Consider the following 17,714-nt stretch of genomic DNA (forward strand, 5'->3'; position numbering starts at 1 on the left):
CAGTGTCTGTGCATAGTTCCTAGTAACTGGGGGTGCAAAGACAAGAGATGTAGTTCTGGCTAGATGGTCTTCTCCTCATGTGAAAGGGAACAGCACAGAACAGATATGGAACAGATCACATGGCTTGATAACCTGCAAATGTGGGAGATTATTCCTATGAAAAGATAAACGTTCTTTCCCTGACCAGTGTCCATGATATTGGCTAAACCTTCCAGTTTAGGTTGAGGCTCAGAAGCCAGAACAGAAGTTGAGACTCAGCCCTATTGCTTTGGTGAACATGAAACTCTATGGTCAAGATCCAACTTCCTCCACGTGCAAGTCTGCATGGTCGTAGGCCAGGTGGCTTCCCTGTGATGTGTACACTTTCAGCTAGGCTGTGTTTGTCTCACTATGAGTTGCAAGCTTCAGGATTTAGAGCCTAGAGGCTATTCCACTGAAACAGGCTGGTGATGTTTTAGAGTGGATACTGGCCCTACAGAAAACTCTATGGCTAAGAGCCACCTTCAATACCTGCACACGTGAAGAGCAACTGTTAGATGTTGGTGCTAGAGCTGAATTGGGACCCTGCTGCTATAAGTTGTGGCCCTTGCACACATGGACGTAGAGGGTGTGTGCACACTTTGAGGATTAAACATTCAAGTGTCCCCTCTCTACTGTGGGGCCAGACTCTTGACTCTGTTTTATGATTTTTCTTTTGATTATGAACAAACTCAATACCTAAGACTGGAGATTAGAGAAAATCTAAAACACCAAAGATTTGTGGCATGTTGACTACAGAACAGGCTGTACATGGCAGGAACTGGGGTAGGAAAACTCTGCACCTTCCATTTACTTTCTCTACAAACCTGAAACTGCTCCCCAAAAGAGTCTATTTATAAGAACCAATGATTAGACCTCTGCTAGTCCTCCTACAGGCGCACCATGACTTGGGAGTTCAACAGAAACCAGTAGGTGAGCCTGGTTCTTTGCCGGCCTCTCAACAGCTGCCATCCAGGCTGGCAGGCAGAGGGCAACACCACACAGATCTGGCCTAGAGCTTCACTGGAGCACATTTTACCCAGCAGGACACCAGGGCACTTCAGCAGCTATGCAAAGTCCTGCCTGACCCACTCACCTCCTCTGACACTTTAAACCTGCGCAGTAGCGCCACCACTTTCTGCTTGAAGTTCTGTTGCTGAAAGACAAGAAGTACAAGAATCCCACATTAGGAGTGATAGGGGAGGGAGGCCACATTCCTGAGACATAGCAAGGAATTGCACTCTGGACTCAATAATGAGGGACAGGAGAGATAGAGCTCATAGCTATGAAAGTGTGAACTGGGTATAAATACAGCCACGAGCCCAATTTTAATGTCTGAAAGCACAAACTGAGGTCAGATTGAGAAACATGGGGGGAAGGGGGTAATCCACACCCACTAAGGAGCAACCAGGGAAGGGCACAGGGTGGCTCTGCAGTTCTAGAAGTTTCTGCAGGTCTTTCAGGCTCTCTAACACCTTCCCACAGCTCCAACTCCCAGAAAGGGCCCTGACCTCGTATTCAGAAAGAGACTGCCACCCTGTGGGAGAGCACAGGATTGATGAGACAATGGGACCTGTACACTAAGAGTTCGGTGAAGCTGCTCACACTGTTGGCTGTAGTGCCTCTGCTCCAGCCATTGTCCTCCAGGTACTCTCAGCCACCCTTATAGAGCTGACCCTAACAGGGAGGGTGCTTCCTGCACGGTCCCTCAGGCTGGCCCATGAGCTCCAGATGGTGCTGCCTGTATTCAGGGGAGATCCAGTTTGTATCCAGAGCGGCTTCTGCACTGTGGCTACTGTCTGCCCACAATCTCCTTTTCACATCTATTAAAGGCTGACAGTGCTGTACCTGGTCAGTACTGGTAAGAGGCTACCAATTCAGCCAGTCTTGCAGGCTAGTTCTGAACTCTAAGGTGTTCCAGGGCCCACAGATGGTCACTGTACAGGCTGAGAATGGGCTGAAGCCTATCCCAAGTTTTCTCCCATGGAAGAAGCTTAACTCCAAGTCTCTGTGTTGGCAGACAGCCCCTGCCCCACCCCCAAAAAGAAATTGATCCCACTCATGGTGAGTCTGAGTACTGTGTGATGGGGAAAATAGATCTCCAGGGCTCCAAGGCCATGTAAAGTTGGCGTGGGGCATGAGAGAATGGCAGCCAGAAGACAACCCTGTCTGGCTTATGTTCATTTGGACTGACAACAGTCAGGTGCTAGCTGACAGAATTCTGGCCTGAGGGCAAGTGGGAACTGTAAGAATCTTCTGGGTCATGTGTCATGTGAGGCTAAAGTCCTTGGGAGAAGCTGTCTGCCCTCTTGCTCACAGTCACCCATGAGCCTCCCAGCCATTGCCCACCCTCCTCACCCTTCCCCAGTGTTAGTAAAACTAGTTTCCACCGACCCTGGTCATGGACGTCGTTCTTACTATCGAGCGCCGCTGCTTCTTGGGTTTTCCCACATCAAAGTCATCCTCATCAAGATCCTGTGTAGACATGCACAATGCCTGAGGCCACAGCGCCTGCACAGCAGGCCCACCCCATGACACTGCGACTGAGGCCATCACTTGGCAGTCAGTTCCTAACACTCTGAAGCCCTGCAGGGCAGCCTACGGACATCTCCTAGCCCCAGGGAGGAAGCAATCAGGTGCCACACATCAATTCCCTTCCCTTCTCATCCCATGTGGCACTTGAGACCCACAGACCTCATACGGCCTAGCACAGGGAAGTCACCTTCAGTCCCAAGTCTCTTATCTACGGAGGTAGAAGGGGGAGCTGTCAGGGTGCCTCTCCCACCTTAGGCTCAAACTGTTACCTGCCCTTGTACAGCATCATCACTGGCTTCCTGTTCAGAGGAAAAGCTCTCATACTCCTCCTCAGAGTAGTTATCTGTAGAATGAGCACACAGAAGGAAGAGTACCTTTAGATTCCACCTGATGCCATGGCAATGAGTTGGCAACAGAATGTCCCCCGGGAGCAGAGGAGAGCTGTAAAGAGACAGCCCCTGGTAGACCAGGGAAACTTGGGACACCAGAGCTGTAGCCCTGAGCACCAAGAGCCTAAGGACAGCAGGACACATGGGTATGGGGTTGGTGGAGCAAGAGAACAGTGCAAATACAGTGACCCCAGTTGTGATGGCAGCAAGAGATGATGGTTGCTGAGCATCTGCCCCACACCAGATCCCAGGTGTTCAGAGCACCAAAGGTACTGCACAACAAACCCCCACGACACCTACATATTGTAGGTACACAGAACTTGTGATTGAACTTCAACAGCACACATGACTTTCCCCAAAAGGTTCTAATTAGAGAGAAATTCAAGAGACACTGCTGGGCGGTAGTGGCACACACTTTTAATCTCGGGAGGCAGAGACAGGTGGATCTCTGTGAATTTGAGGCCAGCCTGGTCTACAAGACCTAGTTCCAGGACAGGCTCCAAAGCTACAAAGAAACCTTGATTTGAAAAAAACAAAACAAAGAGAGAGAGAGAGAGAGAGAGAGAGAGAGAGAGAGAGAGAGAGAGAGACATATCATATCCTATCCTAGGACAACCACACTTAGGACAGCCCTCCTACACATGTGGGCAGGAAATGGCATGAGCAGAGCAAGGCAGAGGAAGAAGGCACAGTGACTTACCTGTGGACTTGGCCTTGGGGCCAGCCTGCATTGCACTATCCTCATGGTCGATGGGCTGGCTGGACAGGGAGACGATCCAGATCTCAGCCACCTTGACAGAGGCCTCTTTGATGCTGCTGCAGAGGCTTAGCACCTGGCCACCCTCAGAAGGGTGCTGCATCACCTGGGGGGCATGGTTCTAGACATCAGGAGGGCTACCACCCCAGAAAGCTCCAATATTCAGGAGCAGCACACACCTAGAAGGAGGCTGCACAGGAAACCAGAAGAAGCCCAGGGACCAAGAAGATTGGCTGAGTGTGGAGGTCAGTGGCAGGCTTGTTATTTCTCTGACATAGGAGTGTATCTTTAGACCACCCAATTCTAGCATCCCTGCTGTCCCTTGAAAGTCACTCAAATAGTTCCTGGCTCCCACTCACCTCTATCTAATGTTCATGTCTGGGAACCTCAGTAGCAGGTACAATGTGAGACTGGGGGTCACCCAACACTGGAAAACTAGATGTCTAAGTTGTGTTTATAGAAGCCAAGATAGAATAGATACAAACATGGGCCATGTCTTTAATGGCATAAAAAGCCCACCAGGCCTGACTCACTGGAGTGCCAGTGAATAAACTGGATAACTGCTATAACAAAGTCAGGAACCTAGCAAGGACAGGTGGCAGACCTGTCCCTGAAGACCCTTTGCACGTGCAAAGCTGCTTTGGGGTCATCTAATCAGACCCAAATGTTAAAATTTTATAGAATTAAAAAAATTAGTACCTGGAGCCAGCAAGATGTCTCAGCAGATAAAGGTATTGTTGCCATACAATGACCTGAGTTCAATCTCTAGTAGCCACATGGTAGAAGGAGAAAATCTATTGCCACAAATTGTCCTCTGACCTCCATACTCATCTCTTTCCCTCTCTCTCTCTCATACACACACACACACACACACACACACACACACACACACACAAAATATATAGCAAATCTTTAAAATTGGGAACTGATTTAGGATGACAATCAGTGAAGAAAATAAATTTTAAGGACACTTACATTTATTTTTACCAACATTTCAGAAACCAGGAAGGCAGGCCAACAGCTCCATGCCAAATACTGGGGCCTTCATGTGCCGAGTGCACATAGGAGACACATGGAAGAAAACCTCTCTTACCTGATTCTATAGATGCACTAAGTGCTTGTCCCCTCCCCCAAGAGTGACCTCAGATTTGAGAACAGCAATTTCAGAAACTAATATCTAGTTAGGAAGCTAACCCCTTGCGGCACCAGTCAGTGTTGGAACACAGGACATGGGTTGAGGGACACCCAGGCTTGTGTGAAACGGGATGGGGGACGGGGAGAGTGCATGAGTGTGCATGAGCCAAGATAAAGGTGGATTCTCTTTACCTAGAAAACCCGCTCTCTGGCCTCCTCTACTGCAGCAATTTTACCTTCGGGATGGTCATTTTGGCACAGCCTAGGAAACTGAAGGAAAAGCCTTTGTCCAGGAGGATAAGGAAGTTCCAAGTGACTGGATTGGGTGCTTAGGCCAGAGGAGAGGAAGAGGAAGGGGAACCTGAATGCACAAGTGGCTGAGTAGACGCTGGCAGCCCAAACAGCGTGGGTAGTTCAGGTTGGGGACAGTGCCAACCTCAGGTGGCCACCAACACTTGCCCCAGACACTAAAAGGAAATCCAAAAGATGAAAGCTCTATGACCTAGGGATAGAGTGGCCAATGCTGAGCTGCCCCTTCTCCCAGGTCATTCCTATAGCTAATAAGAGTCCAGCTGTTCAGTTTGGCGGCTTCATCTGCCTAGAAGCCCATGTCATCTCTTCAGTCTCCCCAGAATACAGGGCCTCCAAGAGACATGCAAATCTGCAGCTGTTGTCCTTCTGTTTCCTACTGCTCATCTGAGCTGCTAGGGCGGAGTGAAGGCTAAGGGGGCCCCAGGAGGAGTGCAAGCACTCTTCTGGGAAGTGGAGTACACCTGGCTACAGGTACAGGAGTAGCCACACTGTGCAGCCTGTGCAGCATAGGGCTGAGGACTTGGGAAGTATTCACAGAGAGGCGCTCTCCCATTACAGTGGAGCCCAACCGTGTGGATTCTCTGACGACTTGGAAAATGGTCTATCAGACACATAAAAGAAATCTGTTCAGAGTTCTGGAACCCTGGACACCAGCCCAGAAACCTACCTCAGCCATGTTGATAGAGCCTGCAGCCAATGTTTTATAGCCGAGGATTGTTCTGTTCTTGTATCGCTTTCTGCGCTGTAGCATGATCTGGAGCTTGTTGCCTTCTCTCTTCAGGAAGTGGGGGTACTATAGACACAGGTAAGCTTGTTTGAGGCCTGGTGCAGCATAGCACAATAGACCACCCCGAGGAACACCTGCTGACACTGTTAAGGCCTTGCAGTGTCCTGGTCCTTACAGCCCTTCAGCAGCCCACCCTCAGGAATCTGCAGTATCAGTGAGGCTACCTTCTGCTTAGTGTCAGGGGTTCCATTTCCACACTAATGGAACTTATCTGCTAAACTATTTGGGACGGGTTTACATGTTTAGGGACATCTGAAGAGATCCTGGCAGCCTGTCAGTACACAACTTCCCACATGGTCCTAAGCCTCTGGTACCCTCCCAAATGTGGGAGTAGCTGGGTGCCTTCTGCAGCTGACCTTGTGCACCCCTTGGCTAAACTGCCAGGCAACATTCCCGTCTGCTGTAGGTTACCATGCCTAGGACCTGCACTTGTGAGAAGGGGCTTCACTCGGTGAAAGCAGTTCCCACAGGATTCTCAGAGCTCACAACCAGAGCCTGGTGTACATTCTGGAGGCAGGGTCTCCAAGTAGGCTGGTCATTCATACACATTTCTCAGAAGCCATAGGGGCCATATACTTGACACGGGTGTGTTTGGTGAAATTATATTTCAATAAACTGGATTCTCTGCAGTAGTGCACAATACCCAGAAGCAGATGGTCTGGGCTGACAGTCTACATTCTCCACAAGGCACTCAAAGGACTCTGAATTTAAGACACTGAGTTTTCTGAGTTTCTACATAGTCCTGCCAATCTTTGCTAAGCAAGAAAATAAAATAACCCTACTTGATAATATATTTGATCCTTGTCATGCTTAATATTGACTGTGACCTTGAAGGATCTAGAATCGCCGGGAAGACAAGTCCCACCTAGGGTGCTCCAGTCAGGAGTATCTAGACTAGGCTATCCTTTCAATGCACCTATGAGGGATTATCTAGATTAGGTTAACTGAAGTGGAAAAACCCACTCTAAATATAGGTAGTTCCTCGGGTTCTAGGCTGGAGGAAACGAGCTGAATATCAGCAATCACTGCTCCCTGATTCCTGACTGTGGGAGCAATGTTACCAGCTACCTCAAGCTCCTGCACAGCCTGGACTTTCCCCCCATGATGAACTGCACCTGAAACCATGAGCCAATAGAAACCTTCCTTAAGTTTACTTCTTACCAGGTATTTTGTCACAGCTATGAAACAGCTAACACAGACCTCATTATCCATTTTGTTTATTACGAGAGGGGGTGGGGAGAGAATAAGATTTTCTAATTTTTTTTCCTTTTTTTAATTGATATTTATTGAGCTCTACATTTTTCTCTGCTCCCCTCCCTGTCTCTCCCCTCCCCCCTTCAATCCTCCTTCAAGGTCCCCATGCTCCCAATTTACTCAGGAGATCTTATCTTTTTATACTTTCTATATTATATCTAGGTGAGTCTCTCTTAGTGTCCGCATTGTTGTCTAAATTCTCTGGGATTGTGGTTTGTAGGCTGGCTTTCTTTGCTTTATATTTAAAAACCACTTATGAGTGGGTACATGTGATAATTGTCTTTCTGTGTCTGGGTTACCTCACTCAAAATAATGTTTTCTAGTTCCATCCATTTTCCTGCAAAATTCAAGCTGTTCTTGTTTTTTTCTGCTGTGTAGTACTCCATTGTGTAAATGTACCACATTTTTCTTATCCATTCTTCGATCGAGTGGCATTTAGGTTGTTTCCAGGTTCTGGCTATGACAAACAAAGCTGCTATGAACATGGTTGAGCACATGTCCTTGTGGCACGATTGAGCATCCTTTGGATATATACCCAAAAGTGGTATTATTGGATTTTCTAATTGTTTAAGAATAAACCTTGGCCAGGCAATAGTGGCACAAGCCTTTAATCCTAGCACTTGGGAGGCAAAGACATGTAAATCTCAGTGAGTTGGAGGCCAGCCTGGTTTACAGAGCGAGTTCTAGGACAGCCAGGGCTGTTACACAAAGAAACACTGTCTTGGGGGAGGAGGGGAAAAAAGAATAAACCTTGATCAAGAGAAGATTAAAGTAAGAAAGGGCACAAGTAACTCTGACAAGGGTATGGTCAACATCCAGGACACTGAGAAGGGTGTATCCATCACTCAGAGAACTGATGAGGAGACATGTCCCTCACCCCCAAGGAATTAACCAGGGTATGTCTATCACTCTGAGCTCTGCCAGGAACTGAGTCCATCGCCTCCAGGGCACTGAACAGAGTTGCCATCACCCTGCACACCAAGAAGGAAGAGTTCATTATCAGAAGCACTGCAAGCGAGGGTCATCATTATGCAGGTGTCAGACTCACCTGGAGAGAGAAGGTCAGCGCCAGGTCTGTCTCCACCTGTCCACTGGGAGGCAGCACAATCTCATGCGATCTCAAGACGCGTTTGGAGCCCTGGAAGGAAACACCCTTCTGATCTAGAGCATGTTAAAGTGAACCAGCTTAGAACATCCTCATACCAACACTCTGAACTAGCATAAAGAAGGCTCGAAGCATGGGGATGGGGTGTATGGGTATGAGTAGGAATATTTGTCTGGACCCTGAAAACCTGATTTCACTGCTGGTTCTGCCCAGGAGATGGAAGGGGAAAACCAAGAACAGCTACTTCCTAAGCAACAGTCATCAAAGCTCAGCACAGGGCACTGATGGCCTCTGTAAGGACAAGGCACAGCTATGGGTGTGTGAGCCAACAAGGTACGCCACTTAAAACACATACTGTCACAGGGACAGGAAGGACAGCAGATGTTTAAGACATATTCAGACTGCGCAGGTGACATAAGGGCAAAGGCGCACAAAGCCAAACGAGTGGAGACTTGCCTGCCTGCTTAGATGCCAAGAGCCCATAGCACCTCAAGGGAGAAGTGGTCTCCTACATCTTTACCATAAACAGAAGCCAGGCCTCCTTGAACTCCAAGCACACATCTCAGGGAAAAATGAAAGAGTCCTGCATGGATGAGAGGGTTCTGTGTGACAGAGGAGACCCTGAATGACAGATGAAAGTCTTACCGAGCACAACTGTTACAACAGGTCTAGGATGTGTCCAATGCCACAGGTAGTATGTGTGGGGTCAAACATGAGCTACTCCATCCGGGCGATGATAGCACATGCCTTTAATCTCAGCACTTGGGAGGCAGAGACAGGCGTATCTCTGTGAGTTCAAAGTCAGCCTGGTCTACAGAATGAGTTCTAGAACAGGCCCCAAAGCTACAGAGAAACCCTGTCTTGAAAAACCAAACAACAACCAACCAACCCCCTGAAAAACAAGATACGGGCTACTTCAGCAGGACCCAGGTGCTCCTGGAGGAGGGTCACAGGTCAGCAGCACACAGGTGTCCTCCTCACCCAGGCACATACAGGCCTGCTTGGTATGAGGTTGCCTGACACTTGCCCTGCATATGTCAGTAGAGGGCCACCAGGAGCTCCATCTGAGCAGCCAGGAATCAAAATCCACATTCTGCCTCCTGAGAGTGGACCTGGAACCTGCAGTCTTCAACATAGCAAAGGCAGCCAAAGGGCTAGTGGATGTGGATGCATCCGGAGGGCCAGTGAGGCTCTCCCCAAGAAGGGTGGGATCCAAGCCTATCCAGTTACAAGCTGCTCAAGGAACTCATGAGGAGTGGACAAAACACTGGGGTAGGTTCTAGTCCAGAAAGCCCCTTGTCCTGTCTCCTCTTCCTGTTCTTGTTCAAGCCTGTCACCCTGGGAGAGGCATGAAAGAAAGCTCTGGGTGGGTGGCTCAGTGTAGGGTAGGGTCTTTGAGAACGGTCCAGGGACCATGTGAGAGTGAGGCTGGCCACACTTGTGGGTGAGTGCTGAGGGCTTACCTGCATCTTGACAGCGATCACCACAGACAGGAGCTCCTTCTCCAGCTCCCGGAGCACTGCAAGTTTCTTTAGGGTCAGGCTACACAACCTGCAAGACACAGGACAGCCTTGTAGCATGCTTCCTATTATGCTGGCCAGTTGCCCAGAAAGCTGCGGGTCTGGCCCTGTTTCAGCTACTTTGGGCATCTCTGTGAGGGTCACAAACCAGGAGGGGCTGGATGGAAAGGTCAGAGAAAATACATCTGAATGCCAAGCATGTGAAACTGAAGAACAGGGAGTTTTCCAAAGGCCAGGGTGCTGGCACCAACAGGACAGCTCTTAGCTGTGGGAAGACAGTTTTCCCTCCCAGGATGGCTGCCCATCCCATGCTGTCACCTCCATGAAGACAGTTTTCCCTCCCAGGATGGCTGCCTATCCCATGCTGTCACCTCCATGAAGGCGTGAACTCACCTCAACATTCTGCTCTAAGGCTTCCAACCTACATGAAGACAACTGCTGCCTACTAAGGGGAGTCTGCTGACATGCCCAGGATCCACTGCAGCTGTGCAAGCATTTGCCAACCAGTGAGCACATAGCCTTCTGCAGAACTCTTTATGTCTGACTCCTTCCCAAGTAAGTGCACACCTTCCTGGAGTTACCTGTGTCACCCACACCTGTGCACACATTCTAACACACTAATACATATATACATGAGCCCCTGAAACAACCTCTTGAAGACAAATAGGCCCCCCAAAGGTGTGGGAATTGCACACCTGCCTTGGCACTTTTCAGAAACCTCCACAGCCATCTATAAATACTGATAGCTTTTCTACCTAAATCCTGCTCTATGACACTTGTCCAATGGGGCAGCACAATAAACATGCAGCTGTCTAAATTAAAATGGCACTGATACCAGGTGTGGTAGCTCACACCTTTAATCCCAGCACTTGGGGGGCAGAGGCAGGCGGAACTCTTTGAGTTTAGCTTGATCCACACAGCAAGTTCCAGACCAGTCAGGGATACACAGAGAGATCCTGTCTCAAACAAACTAATAGCACTGCTTCACATTCAAGACAAACACGTCCTTAGAAGTCTAGGTTGGGCCCCAAATGGTAGGTCTGAAATTCTGCTTCCACACTTGAGCTACCACAGGTCCTCAACGTGACAATGAAATAGCAAGAAGACAAGAGGCACAGTGCTGGAGCTTGGCTTCCTCTCACATGAAAGCAACATGTGCTGTCCTGGTGCCTGAAAACTATGTGTGAGGAAAGTGCTCCCTCAGCTGCCCTTGCTACCCTGGCCACAAGAGATGTCAAAAAGCTATCTGTGTCACAGGAAGTGTCAATCACTTTCATGGAAAAAAACAGTGATCCACTTAAGAAGGAACTCTCTCTATCTCAGCTTTATGACAAGGACCCTATTCTACTCTTCTGTGTTTAAGATGGGACCCCACTGGTCTTCACTGACAGGGTGACTAAGACGAGGCTGTCTGCACTGTACCACGTTCAGATAAGAGAAGGGACAGGCAAGGGTCTCCCTCACAGGATGTGCCCTGACTCAACATCAGGAGCTGCAACCTGGAGGCAAACACAAGTATCCCAGGCAGTCTGATGCTGGAAAGCCAGGAGAAGCTCAGCCATAGGTGGGTGGGAGTGTATTTCAACACCTATGGTCACCAGACAGAGCAAGATCAGCTCCTAATGGACCACCAAGGTCACCAGATAAGCTGTACATGCAACTCTGGGAACCTGAAGGACTTCGTCTCACTATCTGGGAAACTATACAAATGAAAACTTACAAGCTATCTCTTTCTGGAATTTTCTATGTAACATTTTCATACCACAGCAGAACTTGGAAAACTGAACTATGGGAAACAAAACCGCAGTTGAGAGGTGGCTGATCTCACACCTTCTTTCCTCCTCTCTCTCTCTCTCTCTCTCTCTCTCTCTCTCTCTCTCTCTCTCTCTCCCCGCCCTTCTTCTGAAGAGGTAACTATTGCTTCCCCCATTCTCCCCCCCCATCTATCTCTTCACTCCATAATCCCCCTACCCATTAAATAAACTCTATACCCAAGCTCTCTCCACATGGCGTATGTCTATCTCCCACCTTATGCAGTCTCCCACCCGCCAGGGTCGCGCCACCGAGCATCTTTCAACTGTGATAGCAAGGCAACTGGAAAGCACCACAGTTACCTGGGAAATGGCTCTGAGGAGACAGAGTCTCTCAAAGGAAACTAGGAAGTGTCAGGAATGGAATAAAAATGAAGACAACATGTCAAAATTTGTATGAGCATCAATGCTTCTGCTGTAAGAAAAATTTCCAATGAGTACACTAAGCTGCACAAAAAAACTAAGAACAAGGAGAGATACAGACAGAGAGAGAGAGAGAGAGAGAGAGAGAGAGAGAGAGAGAGAGAGAGAGAGAGAAGAGCAAACTGAACACAGAGAAAGCATTAGGAAGGAAACAATAAAGATAAAATCAGAAACAACTTGAAAATAGAGAAAATAAAAACCAGATGCTAGTCCTTTGTGAAGACTGAAAAAAATTTATAAGACCTCCAGTCAAACCAAGATAAAAAGAAGACAGAAAATTCTCTTTATCGGGAATAAAAGTGCGCTAGCGATCTCAGATGTTCACTCCACAGCAGACAAAACCACCCTTACTGCTGCCACCCTCCAAGCTTATCAAGCTGAAACTGGTAGTGTTAGCAAAGCCAATGAAACACAAATGCTCTGAAGAAGAAAACACTGGCAAATTCAGAGGCGTGGAGCAGCGGTTGCCGAGCATGCGTGAGGCCTGGGATTCCATCCAGAACACAGGAAATGCAAGCGGAAGACAGGGGGAAACAAAGAAATCTACATACCATCTCTAGAAAACACACGAGAAAGGAATGCCTCAACTCAGGAGATCATCATTGCCTTTCTATCAACAGCAGACAAAAACAGCCCAAAAATAAATTTACAAAAGCTGGGTTTGGTCGCTGGCACTCACCCACAGTCCCAGCACTCAGGAGGCTGAGATAAGGTGATCTGGGCCACACAGTAAGACCTTGTTGAAAGAAGATCCAGGGTGAGGAGCAGGAGAGAGGAAGGGACTAGGGAAAGAATACTACAGTCTTGTCATGAACATAGATGGAAGGCTCTTCTGCAGGTTATTTGCAAGATAAATCTACCAAAACAAAGATATTCATTATTATACACGCCCAAGTGGAGATTTGTTCTAGGAATAAAATGCCAATTCAGCATTTGAAAACAATTTTAATGGACTATTTCAGCAAGCTAAATAAGGAGAAAAAAACAACAAAACAAAAAACCCACATGTACTCTCAATCAAAATACTGTGGTTTGGTTCAGTTTCCTCCTGGAGTCATGCATTAAAAGCTTGGTGCCTGTGCCACTATTGGGTGGTAGAACATGTGAGGAGGAGGACTCAGTGGAGGAAGGACCACGGGACCCAGCCTCCTGGGTTTGTTTTGATTTTGTTGCTGGCTATCACGTGAGTAGCTTTCATTACACCTGTGTTACCATCATGACGGCCACTCTACCACAGACTAAAAGCAATCTCTGTAACTTGGAGCCCTCTAAGTTGGTTCCTTGGATGTTTGCTATCATGCCAGAAGTCAACTGACACAGAAAGCTGGCACCAAGTGAGGTTGCTGTGGCAACAACTGAAGATGTGGGGAGTCCCTTGGGCTGTGCAGGAGGAATGTGGTAGTTTACAGAAGGCTGGAAAGACTCCAGCTCACTGGGCAATTCTGACATTCACCCTAAAAACTCCCAGCAAGCCAGGAAGAGAAGGAACCCCTCAGTCTGCACTGTCACAGCAGAAGCAGAGCCTGTTCCCCTTCAAACAGAATGGAGGCTGGCCTGACTGCTCGCACCTGTGTTTCACGAAGCTGGCTCCTGCCCAGGTCAACATACAAGGCAAGGTGACCGAAGACACAGGGTCAGAAAAGTAAAAAACAAAACCACCACTGTCTGCAGACAGCAGGATTGTAAATGGAGAAATCTAAGGAACGTAGGAAGAGTGACGACAAGCTCCTAGGGCACAGGTTTAGAAGGGTGACTATAAAAAGCACCCATGAGCCACATCTTGCTCCCAGTAGACAATTGGAAGTCAAGTATTCAAAAACATTCATTTATACTACTTCCAAATAAAGAAAATATTTAAATCCAAAGTAAATGCAGGCCTGTATGCTAGAAACTCCAAATGCTGGGCTGACAAGATGTCTCAGTGGGTAAAGGCACTCGCTGCACAAATCTGGCAACTGAGTATGATGTCTGGAACCCACATAAAAGCAGCAGGAAAGAACTGACTTCACAAAAGTGTCCTCCGACCTCAATGCATGCATCTGGCCCGGTTATTTACATAAATACATTAATAATAATAAATAAAAGTTAAAAGGAAGCTTTGAATACTGATGAAGAGATCAACAACATTAGGAAACTGAGAGCCAGGCTACGGGCTATGTGTCAGTCTTCCCCAAACTAGTCTATCGATTTAGTACTATTTCAGTGAGATCACAAGAAGGGTTGTGTGGCTCAAGATCAACATGCTGATTTTAACTCTCACATGTGAAGGAGCTAGTACATCTAGAACACCTCTGAAGAAAGGGAAATAGTCTAGTTTTCCTGCCCTAACATCAAACCTGCACACAATGTGATGCCCACAGAAGGGGAAGCAGAGGTGAGTGGTCAGAAAAAGGATTATGAATTGGAGTCCACCAAAATTTAGGACTCTGGCTGAAATGGTGGCCCACACTTTTAAGACAAGCACTTTGGAGACAAAGGCAAGCATCTCTCTATAAATCTGAGTCCAGCCTGGTCTACATACTGAATTTCAGGCTAGCTAAAGCTACATAGTGAGAACCTGTCTGAAACAAAAAAAGACTTTCTTCTGCAAAAATCACTGTTACAAGACAGACTTTGGAAATGGAGAGCTGGCTCAGCTGGCAAAGTGCTTGCCATGCAAACATGGGCATCTGAGTTCCATCCTCAAGCTCCATGTAAAATGTAATGCCCGTAATCTCAGCACTGTAGAGGCAGAGAAGAATTTCAGGGGTTCTGTAGTCCAGAACAACTGGTATACTCCAGAATCAGTGAGAAATCAATCACACACACATATGTATGTATGTATGTACATTATGTATTTATTTAGATAGAGAGAGAGACTGGGGAGATGGCTCACTGATAGCTTCACTAGCTTCTCTGATACCCTCTTTGGGTATCTGTGGGCACAAGCCACACAGGTGGTACACAGACACACATACAGGCAAAACATCCGTAACACATAAAATAAAACATAAACAAAAAATAAAGAAGTGAGCGAAGTGTTGGAACAGGACCTTCCGCTGGGATGCAGCCCCAGACGACGCCCAGCATCACTAGGCACTGGTGAGACTACAGCAGAGCTGCTCACAAAGAGAACAAACACCAGCATCAGGCACCGGCCAGAAGGAAGAGCAACTGGAAATCAGTCTGTAAGTTTCCATGAAGCCACACACAGCTCTCAACACAGCACTCAGACCTTGGAATTTAGCCAGGGAAAATGAGTCTGTTCACACCAAGATCTACACATGAACACTCACAATGGCTCTGTTCAGCAACCCGGATGTCCTTCCTACAAATATTCAGAAACCACAGTCAAAGGTCAACAGTTAAGAGCATTTGTTGCTTTCCAGAGGACCCAGACTTGATTCTCAGCATCTGCAAAGTGGCTTACAATCATCTGTAACTCCACCCCAGAGGGTGTTAGAAACACCCTCTCTGGCCTCTCTGGGTGTCACGCATACATGCAAACAAAACACCATAACATAAAATGAAAACAAAAACAACTTTAAGGTATGTTTTAAGCTGGGCAGTGGTGACACATGCCTTTAATTCGAGCACTCAGGAAGCAGAGGCAGGAGGATCTCTGTGAATACAAAGTGAGTTCCATGACAGTCAAGGCTACACAGAGAAGCCTTGTCTCAAAAAACAAACAAACAAAAAATAATATATATGTTTTAAAGAAAGAATTGCAAAGTCTGTTATGGTTAACTATAGGGACAGGGCACCTCTGGGTCATCATGATGGACAACAGAGCCTAGTGTCAGGAAGGTAGCACTGTAACCATCCATTCTGAAACATATACAACTGGTGGCATTGGTGGGCCTATGGTCCATTCTAAAGAGGCATCAGGATTCAATCAGACAGGGGAGCAAGATGCTAACACATGGCACTTAGGAATAAAGACAATCCTGAGAGAAGATGTGTCAGTGAGGAGACGTGCATTTAAAGGCAATGCGGTTCCCCTGACAGGTGGCACACGTTCACATCTGAAAGTGATCTGCAAGTATCGAGTGTTACCATCTCCTCTTTTACTGCATCCATTCAATGTGTGTGAGTAAAGAAGCAGCTCAGGGGCTGGAGAGATGCTGGAGAGGGTTCGGGGAACCCCAGAACCCATACAATGTGAGAGTGACAGGCACCCAGTGTTCTTGAGGCAGAGACAGAGGATCCCTGGAACAAATGGGATAGCTGCAGTAATCAAAGTGGTGAGATTTGGGTTCAGATAAGACACTGTGCCTGAATATGTCAGATGAAGAGTGATCATGGGGACACCAACATAACCTCTGGCTTCTACATGCATTTGCACAAACATACATGCAAAAACCACATGTGAGAGGAAGGTAGCAGGGTGGGGGCGGTGGTTGCAGCAGCAGTAGCCAGAACAAAGTTCAAGGTCAGACTGGATCACAGTGTGAGATCCTGTCTAAAAGAACTAAAACAAAACAAAACAAAACAAAACAACAAAAAAAAAAGAATCGGCATGGTGCCCAATCCTACAGAGCTTTCTTTGGTTTCAGGAATAGTGTGAGGTAGCAGGAGTCAGAGCAGCCTGCACCAACACGAGCTAGCAGGTGTTCTCTGCAAAAGAGTAGGGGGTTTTCTTGGAGACAAAGCTCACACTAGCCCTGCGCTCATTACAGCTTTTCCCGTTGTCCTGAGGAGGTGGTGCATATGCTAAAAATCTGCTCTATTCTTACTCTGAGGGTTGCCTCCCATGCTAGCTAGATCGTGGTTTCCCTCTTGTGGGAAGCTAGTTAAAGGTATGAACTGGTCAGCTCTGGGGAAATCTATGCATGGGTGTCATTTTTGGTGGCAGGTCCCTTTGCTTACTTCCTCCCTACCCAAGGACAGAACCCAACTTGAACCTAGAAGTGGAAGTCAGAACCAAGAAAGAAATACCACATGGCCATCCCTGCAACAGAGACACCTGCCATGCCACATATCAAAGAAGGAAGCATAGCTAACTCAGCACTTCATTTTTGGCTTCCAGATACCACCAAGGTTGGCCTGGGTAGGCATGCTACCTACAGCATGAGACACAGTCCACTGTTGGTTGGGCTGGACCTTGATCTAATCTGACCACATCATGAAGGCAATGCTGGCTAGGGAGGCTGTGGAGTAGTAAGGGATGTCTGTTGTCTCCTCTCACTCCTAAGGTGAAAGACCTAGGAGTCAAGGAGGTGGAGACCTGTGAGGGGGCTCGTAAGGGACCTGACTGCAGCACCATTCTTTCTGCCGGGTGAAGATACAAAAAGATGGCTAATGATCCCAACCACACTGATCTTGGATATGTAAGTCTAGGAGGGTGAGGACTGGTTCTAAGCCTCCACCTATAGCGATCATCTAACATTAAAAACACTGACAGCCCCTCAGCAGACACAGACCAACTTGTCTTGAAAGCAGCATATTTATTTCATATACATTCTAGAACTACCTTGCCAGAACTTAAAAGAAATATGAATAATTTTATGAGAACAAACTTCATGTAGGGACAAGTGACACTTATTGACCCTGAGTCTTGGCTTCTCTGCTTCAGGCCTCAGATGTCTCCCCTAAGTCTTTTCTCTTCTGTGTGCATCCCAACCGAGGCATGCTCAGTAAACTGGTCCACCACTGAACTCTGCCCTCAGCCCTTTTTATTTTATATCACT

At 47.5% G+C, this 17,714-nt stretch overlaps 1 protein-coding gene across 7 annotated transcripts in view; it reads right to left on the reverse strand.

The window, feature by feature from the left end:
• Positions 1–17,714, reverse strand: part of Pacs2 (phosphofurin acidic cluster sorting protein 2) — a 67,118-nt gene that overhangs the window by 23,913 nt on the left and 25,491 nt on the right. For 4 of the 7 annotated variants that reach the window (XM_075948395.1, XM_075948392.1, XM_075948388.1 and 1 more), the window contains exons 2-8: positions 9,755–9,842; positions 8,235–8,324; positions 5,813–5,938; positions 3,643–3,805; positions 2,823–2,896; positions 2,413–2,493; positions 1,115–1,174 (exon numbers count right to left, since the gene is read on the reverse strand). In XM_075948395.1, the coding sequence (XP_075804510.1) occupies positions 1,115–1,174; positions 2,413–2,493; positions 2,823–2,896; positions 3,643–3,805; positions 5,813–5,938; positions 8,235–8,324; positions 9,755–9,842 (682 nt within the window). Of the gene's footprint in view, positions 1–1,114; positions 1,175–2,412; positions 2,494–2,822; positions 2,897–3,642; positions 3,806–5,812; positions 5,939–8,234; positions 8,325–8,747; positions 8,842–9,754; positions 9,843–17,714 lie in introns of those variants that run through there. The other 3 variants (XM_075948389.1, XM_075948393.1, XM_075948394.1) reach the window with 2 other exon arrangements.

Source organism: Microtus pennsylvanicus, chromosome 14, assembly GCF_037038515.1.
Source record: "Microtus pennsylvanicus isolate mMicPen1 chromosome 14, mMicPen1.hap1, whole genome shotgun sequence".
Lineage (NCBI taxonomy): Eukaryota > Metazoa > Chordata > Mammalia > Rodentia > Cricetidae > Microtus > Microtus pennsylvanicus.